The sequence below is a fragment of the Mesocricetus auratus genome, unplaced genomic scaffold (genome assembly GCF_017639785.1).
Source record: "Mesocricetus auratus isolate SY011 unplaced genomic scaffold, BCM_Maur_2.0 Super-Scaffold_100004, whole genome shotgun sequence".
NCBI classification, from domain to species: Eukaryota; Metazoa; Chordata; class Mammalia; order Rodentia; family Cricetidae; genus Mesocricetus; species Mesocricetus auratus.
The window spans coordinates 93,410,788-93,433,971 of record NW_024429189.1 but is presented as its reverse complement, the minus strand read 5'-3'; the positions used below and the strand labels follow the sequence as shown (position 1 = coordinate 93,433,971).

The window sequence follows — 23,184 nt, the reverse complement described above, 5'->3', positions numbered from 1 at the left end:
TAGGGTAATAGTAATATTTTTTGCATGTATTTGTGTGAATGGTACTACCTGTATCTGCCTTAAGTGGGAAGGGAAATTGAGAGAGGAAAGCAAAAGCAACCTTCACTATCGGGGAACACTCTTTATTTTGTAGCTGTGAATATATTACTCAAAAGGAAATTTTTCTTGTTGTTTTGGGTTTTTTTGTTTTACTTTTTGGAGACAGGGTTTCTCTGTATAGCTTTGGAGCCTGTCCTGGAACTCATTCTGTAGACCAGGCTGGCCTCGAACTTATAGAGATCTGCCTGCCTCTGCCAAGTGCTGGGACTAAAGGCATGTTCCACCACTGCCTGCAAAAGGTAATTTTTAAAAATTACTTGGGTAGTAGACATTTTAATAAGATATATACAGTTATTCCAATCTTTGAATTAATTCACTTTCTGCAAATTAGACATCTTTGGAATGTATTTAAATACTGCTTTGATTTTCATCTCAAAAGCATTTCACATTCTATCTACCTAATTCCATCACCTTGCTGAGCAAGTTATTCATTTATAAGAAACCTTTTTTTGTTTGTGGGTTCTTTGGTTTTTGTGACAGGCTCTCACTATATAGTCTCCTAGGTTCTGGAATCAAATGTGTTTGTGACCATGCTGGACCCTGTAAGGAGTCTTTTATCTGTTAATGTACTGTTTTATTATTAAATACGTCTTCAGAAACAAGATAAGATCTTAGATACTTTGAAACTAAAATATAACTAAAATTCTTCAGTGATGTTATAGTTGGATCCTATATATGTTTTAATAGAAAGGATTTGACTGAACTTTTTTTTTTCTTGTTAAACCTTTAGGTGTTTATGTCTGAAGCTGGGAAAATCAGCCAGAAGATCAAAGTGTGGTTTAGTGACTACTTCAATGTCAGTGACACAATTGCCATAATTTCTTTCTTCATTGGATTTGGACTAAGATTTGGAGCAAAATGGAACTTTATAAATGCATATGATAATCATGTTTTTGTGGCTGGAAGATTAATTTACTGTCTTAATATAATATTTTGGTATGTGCGTTTGCTGGATTTTCTAGCCGTAAATCAACAGGCAGGACCTTATGTAATGATGATTGGGAAAATGGTAAGTTGAAATGTCTGCTGATATGCATGAATTATTTCTTCTTTAAAATTAAAAAAATATTTTAATATAGCTTTACTTGGGCCCACAAATATTTGTTAGGTACATTTGCTTCATACTCTGAATCGGCCATTCCTTAAGGATATTTCATCAATGTGTGGTGTATGTGTATTTTGAGATAATTATATATTCATGTAGAGTTGTAAGAAATAATAGTAATCCTGGCAGCCTTTATCTTGCTTCCTCCAAAGGTTACATCTCCACTCTTTCTGTTTAAACTTTATCTCATATGAGCAAAGTTAGAGGGAAGTCTGTACTCTCCAAATTTGCCCATGTAAACCATAGTTTTGATATATTCATTAGATAGGCTATATTTTGAACTACTGATACAGTTTATTATAAAAACAAAGACCTGTGACTTGCTTAGCTTCATTAGTCATTTTTAAATACAACCTCCTTCATTAGGTTTATGTAGTGACAACATTTTCCTGAATGCAATAAATGGAAACTCAAATACTATCTATCTACTATAACATTAGAAACCCCTTTTAGGATAAAATTTGTTACAGGAATTAAATTCTCTTGTGTGTTAACACTGTATTTTTTTTTTCAACAGGTGGCCAATATGTTCTACATTGTAGTGATAATGGCTCTTGTATTACTTAGTTTCGGTGTTCCCAGAAAGGCAATACTTTATCCTCACGAGGCACCATCTTGGTCTCTTGCTAAAGATATCGTTTTTCATCCATACTGGATGATTTTTGGTGAAGTTTATGCATATGAAATTGATGGTAAGGATTTATGTTTGCAAAATCATCGTTGGGGTTATCTGACAAAGTCAGAATTGCATTCTAAAAATATTGTGTGTTTTCCACTCAAACTTCCAGCCTAAGTCCCCCCACAATGCATTAATAGCAGAAAAAGAAAGGTATAGATCGAAAAGTGTTTTGAAAATTGTTCAACAACATGTGGTAGAGGTCTGTCCTAAATTCTTAGACAGTGAGGCTATTTATTAAGTCACATAATAGAAAGTTCAGAAGTAGAATTTTGTTTGGGAATGGTTAATTCATAGCCAAGGACCTATTGAGGAGGAGATGTCTTTAGAGAAGAAAACCTGTCTTCCCATCTCACTAGTTCATGTTGGCTCTTGCCTTATCTCTTGAAAGGTCACCTTTCAGGGAATGAGCTTTACCATGATCATCCTAGACCAAGTCAGGGTGGATTGGTGTTAGGTCAAGCACAGTGATACTGGCAAAAGTAATGGCCCTGCGTGAAAATTGAAAAGTTTAAATAATGACAACTTTTTAAAGGGATAACTGATTTATTACAAACATAGCAAAATTTTGAAAACCTGAATAAACTAATAAGTGAAACACCCCCTCTCTGTTCAACCTATTCTTGGTTAAAGCATTACGTCTGTTGCACATTTCTTTGAGATATTTGGAGGCTGTCCTGGAACTCGCTTTGTAGACCAGGCTGGCCTGGAACTCACAGAGATCCGCCTGCCTCTGCCTCCCGAATACTGGGATTAAAGGCGTGCGCCACCAATGCCCGGCTAAGGTAACTTTTGAACTTGGCTGGTAGGCAGTAGCTTCCAGGGGTGTGCTGACCTCTGCATCTGAGCTGTAAAATACATAGTGTGTGTTTAGTTTCTCTCTATACTCTTCCCTGCTCCACACTTGCATCTCTCATACATACCCCTGGTGACTAAAATACTGATGTTTTACATACCTGTCAAAATTTTTATTTAATGGCTTCTGGTTCAGTGTCATTTTTCAGGGTTTTGTTGCCTGCTATTTTTCTTATGCTGTCTTAATGTGTGGTTGTTATAAAACATACAAGCTGGGCATAGTGTCATATACCTTTAATCCCAACACTTGGGAGGCAGAGACAGGGTGACATCTGTGATTTTTGAGGCCAGCCTCTTCTACTTAATGATGATGATGATAAACTACAGTATTATACAAATTTTAAAATAGTGACTCAATACTAACTGTAAGTATACTATAACTACATATATATGTATATGTGTGCGCGCATATATATACATATGTATCTATATATATATTATGGAATTGTCTCTAATCATAATGATTTTCATCTCTTCCCTATCAAATGAATCTTGTGTTATTTATTATAATTCTGGTGGCTATGAAAACTATGCCCTTTTCTTTGCTTGTGTTTAGCTGTGTCCTGACTTCAAAAAAGTTTCAGGTATGAGTAATGGCAAACAGGGAATTCAAAACTAGTCATTTAAAAATACATATTTATTTTTAATTATGTGTATATTCGTTTGTCTATCTGTAGGTATGTGCACCTAAGTGTGGGTGCCTGTGAGCCTGGGATCCGTCTGAAGCTGCACTTAAAGGTGGTTCTGAGTCACCCATCGTAGGTGCTGGGAAACAAACTCAGATCCTCACTTTTAGCCATTTAGCCATCTCTCCAGACCCCAAATCTAGTAATTTTATATTTAAAATGCATTTTAGTACTCTTTGGAGACATAATGAAGTCTGTAATTCTATAGGGTTTACTATGTATGGATCTGCCATATATTTTTTAGGTTTAGATATTATTTATATAAATGTTATAATTTCACTTTATCCAGGGGTCCTATCTACCTTTACCTTCAATGGAAACCTGCCTTCAGATAGCTGTAAAATGTAATAGACCTTGCTTGTATCCACTGTAGTGGTATGGCAGAATAGAAGACCCCACACTTGTAAGTGTTGGTGTCTTTGTAAAGCAGAGCTCCAATGGCCACCTGTCAAATATTCTTGTCTTTTAAACTCCTAAGCAAATTTGCTTATGCTCAGAAATTTCTGTTGAGACAAAGAACCTGGAACACTAAACTATTATATTTAAAATTCTTTTCTCCTTTCCCAAAGTGTGTGCAAATGATTCCAGTATCAAGGAAATCTGTGGTCCTGGCACATGGTTGACTCCGTTTCTTCAAGCAGTCTACCTCTTTGTACAGTATATCATTATGGTTAATCTTCTTATTGCATTTTTCAAGTAAGAATTTTATTTACTTAATATATTATTGATGCACAGTTCTCATTTTGAATGAGAGACTGAGTTTTAAAATCTCAATGTTGTTAATACCTGAAGTATTAGAATATCTTGGAAAAATTACAAGTAAGACATGAATTTTCAAATCAAAGGAATTCTAGATGTTAGGCTTTATTATTTTTCAACATAAAATTTGTGTGGTTGTATGTATGTATGTACTCATTCACATGTGCATGAGGATGTGTGTGAAGTAGAGGCTGGAGGTAGATACTGGGTGTCTTTGTTGATCATTCTCCACTTCATGTATTTATTTTAAATTTTATTTTTTATTTTCTGTGTTTGGGTGTATTTTTGCCTGTACCACATTCATGCAGTGCCCATAGTGACCAGAAGAGAGCACCAGATAGATCCCATGGAACTGGAGTTATAGACCTGTGTGAGGTTCCATGGGAACCCTCGGAGCCAAAATGTGAAAGAGCAGCCAGTGTTGTTAACTGATAAGCCATCTCTCTAGCCCTCCACCTTATTTTTTAAGAAAGGGTTTCATTGAATCTAGAGTTGGTCAGTCTGCTAAACTACCTAGCCAGTGAGCCTATGTGGTCTGCCCGTCTTACCACTCAAAATGTAGTTTTGTTATAAATATAATCTTTTGGGAAACAAAAAAGACAAAGACTGTTGAAATGAGTTGATAAGGGTGCTTACTAACAAGTCTGACCAGCCAGTGATGGCACACACCTTTAATCCCAGCACTCGGGAAGCACAGGCAGGAGGATCTCTGTGAGTTTGAGGCCAGCCTGGTCTACAGAGTGAGTGCCAGGATAGGCTCCAAAGCTACATAGAAACCCTGTCTGTAAAATCAAACAAACAAAAAATAAGTCTGATGATCTGAATTTGATTCCCCAGGACCTACCTGACACACATAGGAAAAACATGTTTTTTAATTTTTAACCTTTATCTGAGGTTTTTCCTAGGTTGCTAGAGAATTATAGAAAAACACAGAATTTATCAGTAATTACACTTGATATTAGGTGACATCCATAATACATTTTTCTGAATATATAAATTGTGGTTCTTAAAATAATCTTAGTGTGCGTATCTGTTGTGTGTGTGTGTGTTTTTTTTTTGTTTTTTGTTTTTTGTTTTTTGTTTTTTTTTGAGACAGAGTTTTTCCGTGTAGCTGTCCTGGAACTCATAGAGATCTAACTGCCTCTGCCTCCTATCTAGTGGTGTTAAAGGAGTATATTACCACACCTGGAGGTTTTATATTTTTTAAAGCAAAAATTAATGTTCATTTATCAGTTTAAAAGTTTTTCAAGACAGGGGTTTTCTGTGCAGCTTTGGAGCCTGTCCTGGTACTTTCTCTGTAGACCAGACTGACCTTGAACTCACGGAGATCAACCTGTCTCTGTCTCCCAAGTGCTGGGATTAAAGACCTGTGCCACCACTGCCTGGCCATTTATCAGTTTCTAATGAATATGTCATTCTTCATGATCTAGATCATATTTCCTGCCAGTATATTAAACTGCTCAGTTAGGTTATAATGTTTTGCTAATTTAAACATTTTTTCAAAAATTTTTCCCTCTTTAAATGTTCAGAACTGTTGAGGATATGTACTTACAGTGCTGTTTGGCTTTACATCAAAATAAGGCTGTGTCCCTAACTTCCTGCCGATACTTGGTATTATGTTTCTTTCTTTCTTTCTTTCTTTCTTTCTTTTTTTTTTTTTTTTTTTTTTTTTGGTTTTACAAGACAGGGTTTCTCTGTATTGTTTTGGAGGCTGTCGGTCCAACCCGGCCTCGAACTCACAGAGATCCACCTGCCTATGTCTCCGGAGTGCTGGGACTAAAGGCGTGTGCCACCACCGCCCGGTGGTATTATGTTTCTTATTAGTTGCCAGTTTTGATAGTATTGATAGTATATAAAAGACTTTTTTATTTTTACTCAATTAATGGTAACTATTATTTTTTATTTTTTTAAGTTATGTACCTTTATATAGCCCAAACTAAGTTTAATTTTGGGGGTGTGAGGGCATGTGCATGTATGTGCATGTGTACTGGTCTGTGTGCATGTAGAGAACTGAGGAGGATACCAAGTGTTTTCTTCTATAGCTGTCCATCTTATTTCCTTGAGACAAGGTCTCTCACTGAACCTGAGGTTTACCTAGGCTGGCTGTCTAGTGCGCTCTTAGGTTGCACTTTCTCTGTCCCACAACACTGGGGTTACATGCATGGGCAGCCACACCTGATTTGTACATGGGTACTAAAGATTTGAATTCAGGTTCTCATGTTTGTATAGTAAGTACTCTTAACTACTGAATCATCTCTGAGGGTCTTAGTTTTTGTTTTGTTTTGTTTTTGCTTTTTTTCCCAGTGTTTCAAGACAAGGTCTTTCTCTATATAGCCTTGGCTGTCTTGAAACTAATTATGTAGACCATGCTGGCCTTGAACTCACGGTTAGATGTCTACTTCTATCTCCCAAGTGCTAGGGTTAATGACTGTTTTATCCAGTACATATGATTTTGTAAAAGCCTGAAGTCATTCCTTTCCTGCCCTTTTTTCTGAGGTCCTTAGTTAGGTCCTCAACAATATCAACCTTTCATGTTACATAAACATGTTACAATTTTTCATTTACTTTTTTTGAATGAAAGTATACTCAAGTATGTAGTATGCAGAATTAAAGTGAAGTATTGAATATTTAAAATTTTAGGATTTAATTGTTTGCTTTGTTTTTGTTCATTCTAGCAATGTGTATTTACAAGTGAAGGCAATTTCCAATATTGTATGGAAGTATCAGCGTTATCATTTTATTATGGCTTATCATGAAAAACCAGTTCTGCCTCCTCCACTTATCATTCTTAGCCATATAGTTTCTCTGTTTTGCTGTGTATGCAAGAGAAGAAAGAAAGATAAGACTTCTGATGGACCAAGTAAGTAAAATAAGTTAAGGAAAATGTTTTTCTTATTTCTCATTGTTATACTTGAATGCTAAGAATTGATTTTAAAGCCTTTTGAATTAGTTATTGTGAAAACTTAAAATTTGCCTCAATATAAAGAAATTTTAGGTACAGTTTGAATATCTGCAAATAAGAACTATGATAAGTTGAATATTAAAGACCTGTCTTTCAGAATTAGAGTAAGTACATAAAGTGATAGCTATGAAATCAAACTGGTCAGAAAAATACTAGAATTAAAAGATAGTAAACTATTACAAGTGCTTCAAACATCAAATATTTCATAAAGTTCAAATAACTAGACACAGAGAAACAACATATCAGTCTGGTTATAGTAGGATTATACCTGTCAAGGATCTCTTGGTTAATTAGGGTGCCCACTTTCTTCATCTGCTGCTTTCACTTCATTAGCGTTCTTGATTATTTTAATTTCAAGTGTAATAGTCCTCTTTTTATAACATATGAATGTTATGTCAGATACAGAGAACAAAAAAGGTTTTTCAGCTGGGTGTAGTGGCATACACCTTTAGTCCCAGCACTTAGGAGGCAGGGGCAGGTAGATCTCTGTGAATTGAAGGCCACCCTGGTATACAGAGCTGAGTTCGAGGACAGCCAGGCTACACAGAGAAACCCTGTCTTGGAAAATAAAAACAAAACAAGTCAAATCTGAATTAGCATTTGCTCTGCTGCCTGCTACTCAACCTCATCTGTATCAGATACTATGAATAAACCATCCTAGCTATGTGAGAATTTGCAGTATATTTAATAATTACCTATAACACCCTTCCCATGTGCACAAAATGTCATGTGTCAGCAACAGGGGACAATAAAGGATTCTTGGAAAGCAAATGTGTCTTCAAGGCCTGACTGACTGATTAAAACCTCAATGACTATGGAGAGATTGGAATGTGCAGGTCCAGGACCTAATTATTGAGTAATTTTTAGTTCACTAAATAGCTGTTCCTTGCAGCCCCCCTCCACTTCCCAGCCTGTGTTGGTCCTAACATCCTGATTACAGATAAAACTTTTTAAAATGTGTTAACTTCAACAATACCCTAGTTTTCTACCAATCAAAAGGTGAAATGTCATCAGATCATAACTGTCTGTTCTGTGTGTTTGAAAAATGCCTTGATTTATAACTTTGTTATTACGAAAACTTCATGAAACTTGTAAAGGGAGTTCTTAATTGGTCTAGATAATAAAAAGCAGGAGTCAGATATAGAGGGAAATGCTGAGAGATCAGAGAGGAGGAGCAAGCCACAGCACACCTTACCTCCTAAGTGTCTCAGCAGAGAAGAGAGCGATTTCCTGTTTCTGCCCAGCAACATCATTTCCTGTCTGTCTATACAGACATCTATGGTTAGCTAGTGGCAGGCTCCATTCTCTGACCCCCAGACAGGCTTTATAATTGGGCAAGAAAGAGATCACCATAAAACTATTTGCATGTTTGAATGTGGAATTGGGTAATCTAAATCTGTTTCTGGGCCATAACAATTCATATTTGGCCTCAGAATAAACTATTGATCATTTAAACAAAAACAAAACATATGATACATAAAAGTCAATTTAATCTTTAATTTTTTTGGAGAGAATGGCACTTGAGGGTTTTTTGTTGTTTTTGCTATTGGTAACTTAAACTGTGTGGTTTTCACTATTCTAGGCCATTCTTAACATTCTATAAACAAACAAAATTAGTGTATCTTTATACAACCTGAGGTAAATCATCATGTCAGTTGTGTTTAAATTTTGTTTTGTTTTAAGTCAGTGTTTGTCTGTGTGGCCTTGACTGCCCTGGAGCTTACTCTATAGACTAGGCTGGCTTCAAACTCAAAGAGATCCATTCACCTGCCTCTGTCTCCCAAGTGCTAAGATTAAAGGCGTACACCACCACCAGCTCCACCAGCTGGCTGTGCTTAAATTTTTTATGGTTTATTCTTATAAAGTTATTTCTTAAATTTCTCCAGTAAGACCCGTGACAAGAGAGCTAATTAAGAGATAGGAACAACATAGTATGAGAAAAGGAATTAAAAGGAGACAAAATACCTAAAACTGTGGGCATAGTCTGCATGGCTTTGAACCAGCCCTTGAGAGGCAGAGTCAGGGGGTATCTTTGAATTCCAGGCCTATGTTAAGAGACACTGTCTGTTACATAAATAAAACTGTGTAGAGAGGCCCTGTCCATAAAAATAAGTAAATAGAGGAAAAGACACAGGAGGTGAAGTCTGAAAGCCTGGTAGGTAGTATTCATTGTTTTGTGTTCTAATTTCTTTCTGGTCTTCTCCTTAGAACTTTTCTTAACAGAAGAAGATCAAAAGAAACTCCATGACTTTGAAGAGCAGTGTGTTGAGATGTATTTTGATGAAAAGGATGATAAATTCCATTCTGGGAGTGAAGAGAGAATCCGTGTCACTTTTGAAAGGTAGATATGCTTTTTAATTATCACTGACTGTATGTTAGAATGGATCCTGTTAGTTGGTTGATACATGTTCACTGTTCAGTTTATTTTATCAAATAAAAAGTTGTATACTACAACTTTTATATCAGGTTAGTTCTTTACATCATTTACTACATGTAATCCAGTAGATCTCGTGTTATAAGCTTTTTATTTTACTTTTCATAAATATATTTTAAAATGTTATTTTTATTTTATGTGTATGAGTGTTTGTGCACATGCGTGGGTGTGCATGTGTATTTCTTGTTTAGGTAGGAAGAGGGCATTGGATCCCCTGGAATTGAAGTTACAGACAGTTGTGAACCACTATGAGCCTGGTGGGACTGAAACCCCAAGTCCTCTGAAAGACCAGCAAGTGTTCTTAATCACTGAGTCACCTGTCTAGTCTCTTACTTTATTCTTTAGAGATGCTGGGGGATCAAGCTCAGGCCTCACACTTAACTAGGAAAGTGCTTATACTGCTGAGTCTGGCTATCAGTGCTCTCGTTTTTTGGCAGTAATTACAAAGAAGAGAAGAGTTAATGTTCTTAACTATTCAAGAAAATAAAAATTAAGCTATCATAGCTATTTTAAAGGTTTTGTTTCTTTACATTGTTTTGTTTCATATTAGAAGCATGTAGTACTTGTGTATGACATTTATGGTAGTTCTTTGTATATGTAGTTGTATATACATTTTGTAATGAGTAGATTCAGATAACCTATGGAACAAAGTTTGTTTGTAAAACTTTAGTGTTTTAAACCAGGCATAATGGCGCATACCTTTAATCAGCACTTGGGAGGCAGAGGCAAGCGAATCTCTTGAGTTCAAGGCCAGCCTGGTCTATAGGGAGAATTCCAGGACACCTGGAACTATACAGAGAAACCCTGTCTCAAAAGGGGCTGGGGGATGTGGGTGAGACCCTTTGTGTTTTAATTATGGTTGTATTAGCACTGGATTCTTCTCAAATACAAAGTATAATTTATACAAACTCACAACTGTATTTTTGCAGTTTATTTAACAAGTAAATTTTCTCCTACCCTTACCATTTTCCATTTAGACTACAAAAAGTAATCTGTATGTTTTTAAAAATTATTTTAGCTCACAGGTAATAACATGGTCATCAAAAATTGATAAATGCACATGAAGTTTTGCTTTAAAAAATTGAAATTGCCAGGCAGTGGTGGCACATGACTTTAATCCCAGCACTCAGGGCAGAGGCAGGTGGACCTCTATTAGTTCAAGGCCAGCCTGGTCTGCAGATCAAGTTCCAGGCCAGCTAAGGCTGTTACACAGAGAAACGCTGTCTTGAAAAAAAAGAATATATGTCCCTATATATGCATGACATGTGGGGAGTACGTATGCTGTGACTTGAGTGTAGATATTAGAGGACAACCTTGCCAGAGAGAGACATTTTCTTTTTCCTCTCCTGACTGACTTCCAGAGCTCAGGCTCTGATCTCCACTGAGCCATCTCCCTGTTCCATCTACATTAATTTTCACATCTGTAAAATGCCCTTTTTGTCCCCCTACAGAGTGGAGCAGATGTGCATTCAGATTAAAGAAGTTGGAGATCGTGTCAACTACATAAAAAGATCATTACAGTCTTTAGATTCTCAAATTGGTCATCTGCAAGATCTTTCAGCCCTAACAGTAGATACATTAAAAACACTTACAGCCCAGAAAGCTTCAGAAGCTAGCAAAGTTCACAATGAGATCACTCGAGAATTGAGTATTTCTAAACACTTGGCCCAGAATCTTATTGATGATGTTCCTGTAAGACCTATGTGGAAGAAGCATAGCATTGTAAATACACTGGGTTCCTCTCTTCCTCAAGGGGATCGTGAAAGTAATAATCCTTTTCTTTGTAACATTTTGATGAAAGATGAAAAAGACCCTCAGTATAACCTGTTTGGTCAAGATTTGCCTGTGATACCCCAGAGAAAAGAATTCAACATTCCAGAGGCTGGTTCCTCTTGTGGTGCCTTATTCCCAAGTGCTGTTTCTCCCCCAGAATTACGACAGAGGCGACATGGGGTAGAAATCTTAAAAGTATTTAATAAAAATCAGAAACTAGGCAGTTCACCTAATAGTTCCCCACATATGTCATCCCCACCAACCAAATTTTCTGTGAGTACTCCATCCCAGCCAAGTTGCAAAAGCCACTTGGAATCTGCAACCAAAGATCCAGAACCTGTTTTTTATAAAGCTACAGAAGGAGATAACATAGAATTTGGAGCATTTGTGGGTAAGTTTGGCAAATCTTACTGCATATTAATGTTGCTTTTGATGTCAGAAATACTGCCTTAGAAAAGCAATTGAAAAATTAATAAAAATGTACTGTATGACAGGTGGCCTTTTCATATAGTCTTCTAATGGAATCAGAAATGTTAAAAAAAATAACTGAAGCCTGGCGTTGGTGGCGCACGCCTTTAATCCCAGCACTCGGGAGGCAGAGGCAGGCGAATCTCTGTGAGTTCGAGACCAGCCTGGACTACCAAGCGAGTTCCAGGACAGCCTCCAAAGCCACAGAGAAACCCTGTCTCGAAAAACCAAAAAAACTGAATTGGGCTGTAAGAGTTCTATTGTTACATACTTGTTTGGTGCCATTTATTATAATAAACTTACTTGGGCTCTGTCTTGAATCAAAATTTATCTTCAGTTGGATTCGTCAATTGTTGGAAGGATCTGAGTGATTTGTGAATGGTAGATACTAGAGTAAAGTAGAGCATTACAAGGGAGGTTAGAAGTTGGGCCAATGTGTAATTTCATATACAGCCAGGACAGTGTTGAAAATAAAAGGTGTACTAAAAGCAATTACGTTAGGAATACAGGCACAGCACATTCATTCATTACTTAACAGTGATACATTAGGCAGTATGATCATATGAAAAATTTTAATAAAAATCAAAAAATGGTTTACCTAAAAGCAAGTTTTGTTACTCTACCAATCAAATATATGTCTGTGTTTACAGTCCAGTCAATTGTGTATCTAAAGATGAAAACATTTCTATTTAAAGATTTATCTTTCTTTATGAGTTTTTGCCTGCATATATGTCTGTGCACCATGGATGTGTCTGTTACCTGCAGAGGTCAGAAGAGGGTATCCGGTCCCTTGAAAGTGGAGTTACAGATGGTTGTAAGCCACTGTTTGGGTGCTGGGAACTGAACTTGGATCCTATTCAAGACCAACAAGTATTCCTAATCCCTGAGCCATCTCTCCAGCCCCCTTTCCCACTTTTTGAGTAACCAGCACAATGGAGCTACCTTTCAATTCTTTCCACCTCCTTTTCCACACTGTTCCCTGAGCATTAGCTAGTGGGCTAATAACACGTCTCATTTAAGGGTTAGTATTCACTGTCTTTCTTTTTCAGCTCCTTAAATAGTTATGAGCCTCTGCATGACTGCTGCACACTGCAGAAACAAGCTTCTATGACCACAGTTGAGTGCAGCCCAGGTCTTTGGGTACAAACAAACAAACAAACATTTAAAACAGTTAGCCAAGTAGCAGACATAGGTTTTACAGTATCAGGATGGATCTGTTGTGAAGTAAGCCTCAAATCCATTAGAAAGCAGTTTACAACAGTCATGCCACTCTTGCACCGTAAAAGACAAGTGCAAAAGAAAAGTCTTATACCTATGATAGCTTAAGTAAAGTAATGGAAAGACATTCTTTTAACAGTAATCATTTGTTAGTAGCATTTCTGAAAATTACTTGGCTAGGGAAGTGATGGAGAGCTAGACTGTAGTAAGATAAATAAAGCATGAGGAGAGTATAAAAGGTGCTTAGGCAATTCCCTGAAGAGGAAGAAGAGTTGGAACTGACAATGGGTTGTGGGGTTTTACTTTTTTTATTTTTTGGTTTGTTTTTGTTTTATGCTTAGGATGTTTTATTTGGATTTTGGTTTTTTGAGGCAGAGTCTTGTTATATAGCCAAAATTATCCTTGAACTTGGAATTCTCCTACCTCAGCTTCCCCAGTCCTGGCATTACTGTAAACATAGTCTGTTATACTGGGCAGATTGTGTTTTGTTAAATGTAATACAGACCTAAGCATATTTAAATGCTGACATTATGCTACATAGAGAAGAATAAATAAGAGAGAAAGTGTCATAGGTCTGGTTCAGCTCTGTGATTTGGGTGAATATAATATTCTGTCTCCTGAGTATTAAAGTATTTAACTAAAGAGGTTTTTGTAATAACATGCTCTTTTATAGTAATATTCATATTATAAGGTCTACCTGAGGCCTTTTGCCTTGTCATGTCTGACTTTGTCTGTTGACTTCCTACTCTAGTCTTTAACTGTTTTTCTAGCTTCCTCTGCCTATGAATTCACCTAGTAGTAGACACTGTAACAATTATCTGGAGAATCTGTTAATAAGATCATGTAAAAGATTAATATTAAGGCCAACCTGGCATGCTATCTAGTTATCAGATTACTGATATTTACTCTTAGCCTATATGGAGAATTAAATAACATTTCCGACATTAAATCTATCCCAGTCTTGCAAAGTCCAGGTTTCCATTAAACTTGTTTGAACATCTTATTGCTCCTGCCTCTACCTCCTAAGTGCTGGGATTATAGATGTTTGCCACTGTGCCTGCTTCAGTCTTTTATATTTCATTATTAAGAATAAAATGCCCCCCTTTAACTCTAAAGTTGATTTAGATTGTTTGTGGGGTTCTCAATAGGAGGCCTTTGTTGTTTGCTGTTGAACACCTTCCTGGTAGGTATTTTCAGTATGACTTTTAAAAAGAGCTTAAGGAAAGTTTACAGAGCCTGAAAACTACTTAAAAGATTAACATAAATCATTTGTTTCTAAGATTTTACTTCATCTAATAGGAAAGATAAAGTTTTCATTGTAACCTTTTTTTTCCTTTTCCCCTATTAAGGACACAGAGATAGTATGGATTTACAGAGGTTTAAAGAAACATCACACAAAATAAAAGAACTGTTATCTGTAAGTGATACTTTATAATAACACAATTAAATGTAATTTCACTTTCGTGGTCTTTTCTTCTAAATAGAACTAAATTTTTTTCAGTAAAAAGTAGGTTAGCAATTGTCATTAGTATGATTACCATATACTTTAAACTATCAGATACCTGAAACTACAGTCATTGGTATGATTACCCCAGATACTTGAAACTGTTATATTTCAAAGAGAAACATGAAAAAGCTCAAATTAGCTTGCATTTTTGTTAACTAAAATAAAATGTTTAATTTTTTTCAAATGCTTTTCCGTGTTAATTTTCTATGGAGTAATTACTGAGCTTAACTTTTCTTCAAGGACCCAAAGTTTATTCAGACATGATCCTTCCTCTCAAAGAACTTGGGTCTAGAAGTTAAAAAGCTATATATAATGTACACATATAGAATATTAAGTAAATTATTACTGACATCTAGTGAGTGAATGAAACAACTGTCAAAAAATAAAAAAGATGTATTTTTTGCCTAAAAATTAGTTTTTGTTCTGTTACTTTCATAAATTGCCTGTAGCTATTAATGACCCCAGAATAGAGATGTAGCTACTGCACCATGAGTTCCTTGAAGTGCTTTAACTCCTCTGTGACTCAAAGAACTTACATTTTAGAAATGAGCAAATGAACAATACAGAGAAACCCTGTCTCGTAAAAACCAAAATAAGAAAAGAAAAGCAATGATCAAATGACAAAGGAAGCAAGGTTTGCTCCTAAAGAGATAGCCAGGGACATAATAACTGACTTGCTCTCTGAGTCATCACTCCTCATATGAGCCAACGTTAACTGTGTCATTGCTGTCAGGCATGTTGTATTCTGTCCTGCATGTAAAAGGCAGACTCAGATGTGTTAACACAATGAACATGATATCTAACGAAGATAGTTGTATTATTTTCTTGCTTCAAAGGAGAAACAGCAGGATGATATATAAAATGTGATCATGGTGTATTCAGAATATCCAGTAACATCTCATTAGTGTGGGAGTTAGAAGCTCAGCCTTTACATGAGGCAGTTCATAAATTTAGTGTACCTGTCCTGAGACTGTTCTTCACCCCTTTTTAAAATCTCAGCGGTATTTTTGAGGCAATCTCATGTAGCATGAGCTCATTCTGGTTTCTAAATCCTTACTTGCCTTGCCTCTACTTCTCAGCAACTGGATTGCAAGCAAGTGCTATCACTCAGCTTCTTTGCACAGTATCTTCTATCCATTTTAATTCTCTGTCGGCATACTTTTAAAGTTCTGAATATTTGCATTATATATATTATGGTTTTGAAGGAGAGAGCTAGATAGGTGAGTTGGATGCATTTAAGGTAGCCTTACTTGGTGTGTGATAATGAAAAGAGAACCACAAGACATAGATTGTTTTAGGATGACTGTAGTGGGAGATATGCTGTGTGCTATGTATTAATTTAGGGGTTTTATTTTCCAGCTGAAGTGGATTTTATAGATAAATGAAGTACTCTACGGATATTCATAAGTCTTAGGAAAGCTGTTATAATCTGAAATTTAAAATTAGTATATTTTCTTGTCTATATATGCAAATAACTTACATTAATGGACTTATGTGGCATTATTTTGCTGTGTGAAGCACTTCCTATATGTAGAACATGAAGTTCAGGGTAAAATAACACTTCAGACTGTAAAACCTAAGTCAAGACTTATAGCATTGATGTGAAATTACCTACATTGTGAAGAGTGTGCAGTATCATCAAAGCCAGAGATGCTTAGTCTTTTGAGATAATATTTTAATTTAGATTATTGCAGCGATAATGTTTTGATGGTCAAGGTTCAGTAGTATTTTAAAGGTTGTGTAATAGTGTTAGAGTTGATAAACAGTATGGGGCTGAAGAGATTGCTCAGTGGTTAGGAGCACTTGCTGCTCTCCCAAAGGATCTGAGTTTGGGTCCTTGCAACTATATTACAGTCAGCTCCAGAAGATCCCATGTTATTTTCTGGCCTTTGTGTGCAGCCCCGTATATATGGCATGCACATAGGCACATACATAAAAATGAATCTTGAAAAAGAAAATGATGTGATGACTTAGTTTGTCTGGAAAGAAGAAAGTCAAAGAGAAGTAGCTGCTAGATACTAAAATATTTTGTAGCTAGAGTAGTTGAAACAAATATTTAATGAAATATCATTCCTTTTGAAATTGATGAAGGAAGTGCTTTTTTAGTATAAATTGGAGAATGGGGTAGAAATTTGAAAAAATTATGTCATCATGATTTCATAAATTTGTATGAATCCTAGAACTATGAAGTCTAATTTTTAATGAAAATTCAAAATAATTATTAGACCAGAAAGGCAGCAAGCCTTGTTTATTTTGTTTTGTTTTTCGAAGACAGGGTTTCTGGCTATCCTGGAACTAGCTCTGTAGATCAGGCTGGCCTGGAACTCACAGAGATCTGCCTGCTTCTACCTCCCAAGTGCTGGGATTAAAGGCATGTGCCACCTCCGCCTGGCGCAGCAAGTGTTTTTTAATGAATAAATAATATAAAGCAAAGGGAAAGCTTTAGAGAGATTGAAATACTGTATCTACGTGTCAGAACAAATTCAAAGAAATTGAAGTTTGACACACAGCTCCTACAAAGTTGTATGTACTGTGCCACAGTGGCATCTGCATTTTCCTTTATAAAGTAATAGTTTTGGTTTTAGCTTTTCCCCAGTTTTCTATATTTTCCCAAACATCTTTTTTTCTTTCTTTCTTTCCTTCTTTTTTTGGTTTTTCGAGACAGGTTGTCTTTGTAGCTTTGGAGGCTGTCCTGGAACTTGCTCTGTAGACCAAACTGGCCTCACTCAAACTACCTGCCTCTGCGTCCCAAGTGTTGTGCCACAACCGCCTGGCCCTTTACCAATCATCTTGATAATGATATTAGCATTCAGATAGGTGTGGGTAGTCCCAAGTAGTTTTTGAGATTCATACTCAAGTAATCAGATCTGTTATATACCTTTTAATGCTAAAGTAGAATAAAGCATATTGAATTAGAACAAAAGAATTCCTACTCAGAACAATAGCTTGAAGTTCATTGTTTTTAAAATTTATGTATATACATATATATATGTACAATCTATACAGAATGATACTCCTTCTGAAAACACTTTGAAACATGTGGGTGCTGCTGGATATAGTGAATGTCACAAGACATCTGCTTCTCTTCACACAGAACAAGGTGAGTGTTTTGACCTTATTATGCATTCTGTTAGCAAACACACTAAGCTTTAAGTATATATTTGTCAAGTACCTTAGTAATAAGTGGTATGCTATTCAAAAGATGAAAATCCTGGTCAATTACGTAATAGTTAATGTAACCTTGGAAATGAGTAGTGTAATCCTTACATTCATATATATACACACACAACATACGTACATACATGAATGTGATACATATAATATATATAATTATTTACTCAGAAAAGATGAAATTCAAAGGTCTTTTAAACCTAATTTTAACATTTATACATTGAATCAGTTCTTCAACAGATTTACTTTTCTAGTTTAATTGTTGAAATTAAAATACACTTTGAAAAAAATTACCACCTCTCATTCCAACCACACATGGAACCACTACTGTTTTTATCTGCATTTAGCCTGTATGTTCATTTTGTGGCCCACAGGTCATATGCCAGGGAAAGCTACAAATACAGGCCAGCACAAAGTAGTGAAATAGTGACTTAGTAAAGCATTTAAGAGTTTTGGTGATTTTTTTTTAACTTAATTATGCAATTCTTAAACATGAACTTGGTGACTACATTGTATCACAGTGTCAGAGGTTGGGCATATCTGCTAGTCTTCACCCTTATGCATTCCTTTATAACAATATATGTGTTCCTATTTCCGATAATTTATTCATGAGATAGCATATTGTTTTTTAACATTAATTTTTATTTTCTGTGCCATGGTGATATTTCCATATCAAGTGTGGGTGGTGTTTGTTAGTTTGTTTGTTTGTTTTGGTTTTTGTTTTTCAAGACAGGGTTTCTCTGTATAACAGCTCTAGCTATCTTGGAACTCACTCTGTAGACTAGGCTGGCCTCGAACTCACAGAGATCTGACTGCTTCTGCTTCCCAGAGTGTTGGCACTAAGGCATGTGCCACCACTGCCTGGCTATATCAGGTATTTCCTTTTTTGTTGTCTGTTTCTTTGTTTGAAACAAGGAATCATGTTTCCCATATGAATTCCTGATGCTTCTACCTCAGCCTTCTGGGACTAGAATTACAGATGTGTACACCACCATGCTTGGTGGCTTTGTTTTTGAGACCTAAAAACACTGTAGCCCAGGCAGGTCTCAAACTTTTGGACTCAAGTGGTCCTCCTGTCTTAGTGTCTCTAGTTACGGGTACTAAAAGTACATACCACCATACCTGGCTTTGTTTTTATATACATACCTAAAATTGAAAGGTTGAATAATTATGAAGTTTTCCTTTTAAAATCAATGTTTCCTTGTCCCCTCATCATCACTTTTTAAAATCTGTTTCTGTTCACTGAGTTCAGCAATATATATTACTGTAGAAATTCAGGTTAGCTTGGCAATCAAAAGTATAATGACACCATACATGTGAGTGATAGTAGCAGATTTGAGCCTTAAAATCATTTCAACAGCGGCAGAAAAGGCATTTGATAAATTGAGCGATCTATCTGTACATGAATAAAACTCAGATAATGCTAGGCAGTAGTGGTGCACACCATGATCCTAGCACTAGGGAGGCAGAGGCAGGCGAATCTCCGTGAGTTCGAGGCCAACCTGGTGTACAAAAATGAGTTCCAGGACAGCCAGGACACACAGAGAATCCCTGTCTCAAAAAACACTTATATAGTAATGTAAGAATGGAGTTCTTTACAATAAAAATTATCTGTAAAAACTTATCACAAATCTATTTCATGTCATATTGAGAACTAAGATGAGAAATGAGATAGAAATTGTAGCTGTTTGTATTTTATATCCTAATCCTGAAAATAAAGCCAATAAAAGAAATGATAGAAATGATTATTAAGGAAAAGGTGAAACTGTCAGATAGTACTTTTAAGGATAATGTGTGTTTTGTTTCTAAAAGTAGCACAATTAGATTGCTCTGTCCTCTTATTTCATTTTTAGGTCATATCTCTTAGTTTGCTTGCTTGCTTTTTTACTTTATTCATTTGTTGTTTGTTTGTTTGAGACATGGTCTTTTTTGTGTCCCTGGCTGTCCTAGAACTCGCTATATAAATCTAGAACAGGCTGAACTTGAACTCACAGCAATTTACCTGCCTCTATCTCTCAAGAGCTGAGATTAAAGGTGTGCACCACTATGTTTTCCTATCTAAGGGGAAACTAAATTCTTTTCCTACCATTTCCAGATTGAACACCTACACACAAATACACATGCCTTCACTCTTCCACCAGTGTAGTCATTTAAATCAGCATCCTAAATTCTTTGATATTTAGCTATAGTTCTTTGAGATACTTAAATGTTATATATTCTGTCATTTTCAAGTTATTAAAGTTTTGCCCTGCATTTTGTAATATATTTCAGTTTACTATTTTTTGTTTTATGAGATAAGATCTTATGGCCCTTGAACTCAAGACAGTCCCCTTGTCTCAACTTCCTAAGTGCTGAAATTGAAGAGGTGTGCCACCATAACTTACTTTTCCCTGTGCATTTGGCATAGAACTTTTTTCTAAGATTTTTAATTTCTTGACCTTTCAAAAAATACATTTTAAAGTTCATTTGGGGTTTTTAAAAATGATTGTGACATCAAGAATGGGAAGAACAATATAGCACTCGAATAAAAGATTAGGAACAAAACTGGGCCTTGATGGCTCACACCTGTAATCCCAGAGAGGTAAGGCAGATCGCTGAGTTTGAGTCCAGCCTGGTCTACAGAGCGAGTTGTAGGACAGCCAGAGTTCCAAAGAGACCCTGTCTTGAAAAACAAAACCAAAAAACAAAAAAGATTAGGAACAGACCAGTGTCAACCAATAGTTTGTCTAACTTTATTATTATATGTCTATACTGTGAGATAAAAGTTAATTTAAAAAAAATAGGGGCTGAAGAAGTGGCTCAGATGTTAAGAGCACAGGCTGCTCTTCCAGAGGTCCTGAGTTCAATTCCCAGCAACCACATGGTGACTCACAACCATCTATAATGAGATCCGGTGCCCTCTTCTAGCATGCAGGCATACATGCAGATTGTACACATAATAAATACATAGATAAGTCTTTAAAATATATATATATATATATATATATATGTATATATAGCTAGGCTGGTGTGGTAGCTCAACAATGAAGGACATTGACTGCTCTTAAGAGGATCCAGGTTTGATTCCCAGAACCCAGATTGTGGCTCACCACCTTAAGTAACTCCAGCCCTAGAGAATCCTAATTAATTTTAAAAACTTAATAAGAATAGAGTCAGGTGGACCTCTGTAAGCTGGGGTTAAGTGTGTTCTACATATCAGGTTCCAGGATAGCCAGGGCTACAAAGTAAGCCCCCCCCCTCTAAAATAATAATATTATTATTAAAGGTATGCACCACTGTGCCTAGATCTTAGCTTTCTTAACCTAGTGGAGACATCATAACAACAGTAGCAACAGCAATAATAATAGGGAATCCTCTGTGTACTTCAGTGGAACATCTCCAAGCTTAAAGTTAAAAAACCTAAACAAACCATGCACAGTATCACACAACCTATAGTTTTGGATACTCTGGTGGCAGAAATAGTAAGATCATTTTTAAGCCCAGGACAGCCTGAGCATCATACATAGTATACACATATCTGAAAACAAAACCACCTAACCATTAAGAAGAAAAAAAAAGGCACCCTCAAAGTATGTGTTATGCTGCTGTTTACATGAATTGGTAGTAGTTATATGGTACATGCATACACTGACTGAAACACTCTCCAGAAAGATGCACAAGAATAGTTTGGCTGTTGGTAGGGGGATTTGAAAAATAGCAGAGGACTTGTTTTTAAAATATGTTTTGCTGGGCTGGAAAGAACTCAAAGGTTAAGAACATTGGCTGCTCTTTCAGAGGACCTGAGTTCAGTTCCCAGAGACAACCATCTATAATGAGATCTGGTGCCCTTTTCTGGCATGCAAGCATACACGTAGGCAGAACACTGTATACATAATAAATAAATCTTTTTCTAAAAAAATTGATGTTTTACTTCTTAAACCTTTGTTTAGGCAGGTAGTGGTGGCACTTGCCTTTAATTCCAGCACTTGGGAGGCAGAGAGGCAGGTGACTCTCTAAAGTTTGAGTCCAGCCTGGTTTACAGATCGAGATCCAGGACTACCAGAGAAACACAAAGTAACCTTGTCTTGGAGGGAAAAAAAGTTGTTCAACTATATCTCATTAATTTCTTGTAGCAGAAAACAGTAGTCGAAGACCATCTACAGAAGATTCCCCGGAAGTAGATTCCAAAGCAGCTTTATTGCCGGTTTGTATATTTCTATTAAATGGCATATTGACAAGAACATACATTTACTAGTGAATATTAAAAAGCCGTGATTAGTATTTTATGGGCAATTATATCAAGCTTTAACTGACTCAGTACATGGTGGCAGTTAGAATCTCCTCCTGCCATGAACACTCAGAAATTTATCGCAGAAGAAAAGCAAGAAACTAATTATATGAATTCATCCCCAGCCACCTGTGGTAATGTAATGTTTGGTTTTTGTAAACTTCCTTAAAAGACCCTGTTTCACAAAACCAAAAAAAGGAAAAAAAATTACCTTCATGGGTGTAGAACATGTACCTTTAATACAGAACAGAGGGAACACATTTTAGGCCAACCTTGCTACATAGCAAATCCCAGACCTACCTGGCTACACAGTAATGTCTTGTCAATATTAAAGCCCAAATGTTTCTGTTGGCTAACAGGTGAATGACTCTAACGAGAGAATTACTAAGTAAGGCCAACGTGCAATACAGATGAAAATACATTTAGATAGATGGAAAAGGAAAAAAGACCAGAGAAGTACCATGTAGACTTTGAACAAATGTGAACAAATTGGGATTTCCTAAGTTGATGAAATATATAAAAATGCAAATTCAGAAAATATTAATTACAATCTAGGGAAGTTAAACATGTCTAGAAATACGACTGCTAAGTTTGCTGAATAAAAAGCAGTGCATGGGTGTATAAAATGACTGCAGTGTCTTAATGCTTGTGTTTCCATTTTATTTGCATTTAGTTGGTGTGCTTTCATTTCTATTTTACTTTGGTATTCTTTTGGCAAGAAGCACAAATTATTTTTAGAATCAGAGGCATGCTTGGAGAATAAGATTGTCATCAGAAACAAAGAGTTGAAGAACTAGAAACCCTGGAGGCTGGGAGATGAGTCAGTAGGTAAAGTGCTTGCTATACAAGCCTCATGACCTGGTTCCAGATTACCAGCATCCATGTTAAACCAAGCAGGAGATAAAGGAAGATACCCACATGGGTGCACAGAGAGACACAAACACAACTCTTGTAGAAAATAACGTTCCTGAATTTGCTTATTCACCTTTATGGTTATTAGTTGTATAAAACAAGTTCTCAGCCCTTCGTTTTAAAAGAATGTTAAGAAATGAGTGCTAAATAGTTAACATTGATCCTAGAGAACTGCTTCTATATTTTAAGTTTTTGTGTTTATTTTTGACTGAAGGATTGGTTACGAGATAGACCATCAAACAGAGAAATGTAAGTAAGTCTTGTCTTAATGACTTGAAACAAATCTGAGTTA

The 23,184-nt window shown here is 36.1% G+C and overlaps 1 protein-coding gene across 4 annotated transcripts in view; it reads left to right on the top strand.

Annotated features, from left to right (window-relative positions):
• Trpm7 (transient receptor potential cation channel subfamily M member 7) overlaps positions 1–23,184 on the top strand; it is an 85,649-nt gene that overhangs the window by 50,476 nt on the left and 11,989 nt on the right. For 2 of the 4 annotated variants that reach the window (XR_005877379.1, XM_040746232.1), the window contains exons 21-30: positions 830–1,108; positions 1,722–1,896; positions 3,991–4,117; positions 6,856–7,040; positions 9,351–9,483; positions 11,028–11,740; positions 14,385–14,452; positions 17,549–17,642; positions 21,826–21,896; positions 23,107–23,141. Coding sequence is in view for 3 of the 4 variants with exons in the window: in XM_040746232.1 (XP_040602166.1) it covers positions 830–1,108; positions 1,722–1,896; positions 3,991–4,117; positions 6,856–7,040; positions 9,351–9,483; positions 11,028–11,740; positions 14,385–14,452; positions 17,549–17,642; positions 21,826–21,896; positions 23,107–23,141 (1,880 nt within the window). In the remaining variant the exon portion in view is untranslated. Of the gene's footprint in view, positions 1–829; positions 1,109–1,721; positions 1,897–3,990; positions 4,118–6,855; positions 7,041–9,350; positions 9,484–11,027; positions 11,741–14,384; positions 14,453–17,548; positions 17,643–21,825; positions 21,897–23,106; positions 23,142–23,184 lie in introns of those variants that run through there. The other 2 variants (XM_040746233.1, XM_040746234.1) reach the window with 2 other exon arrangements.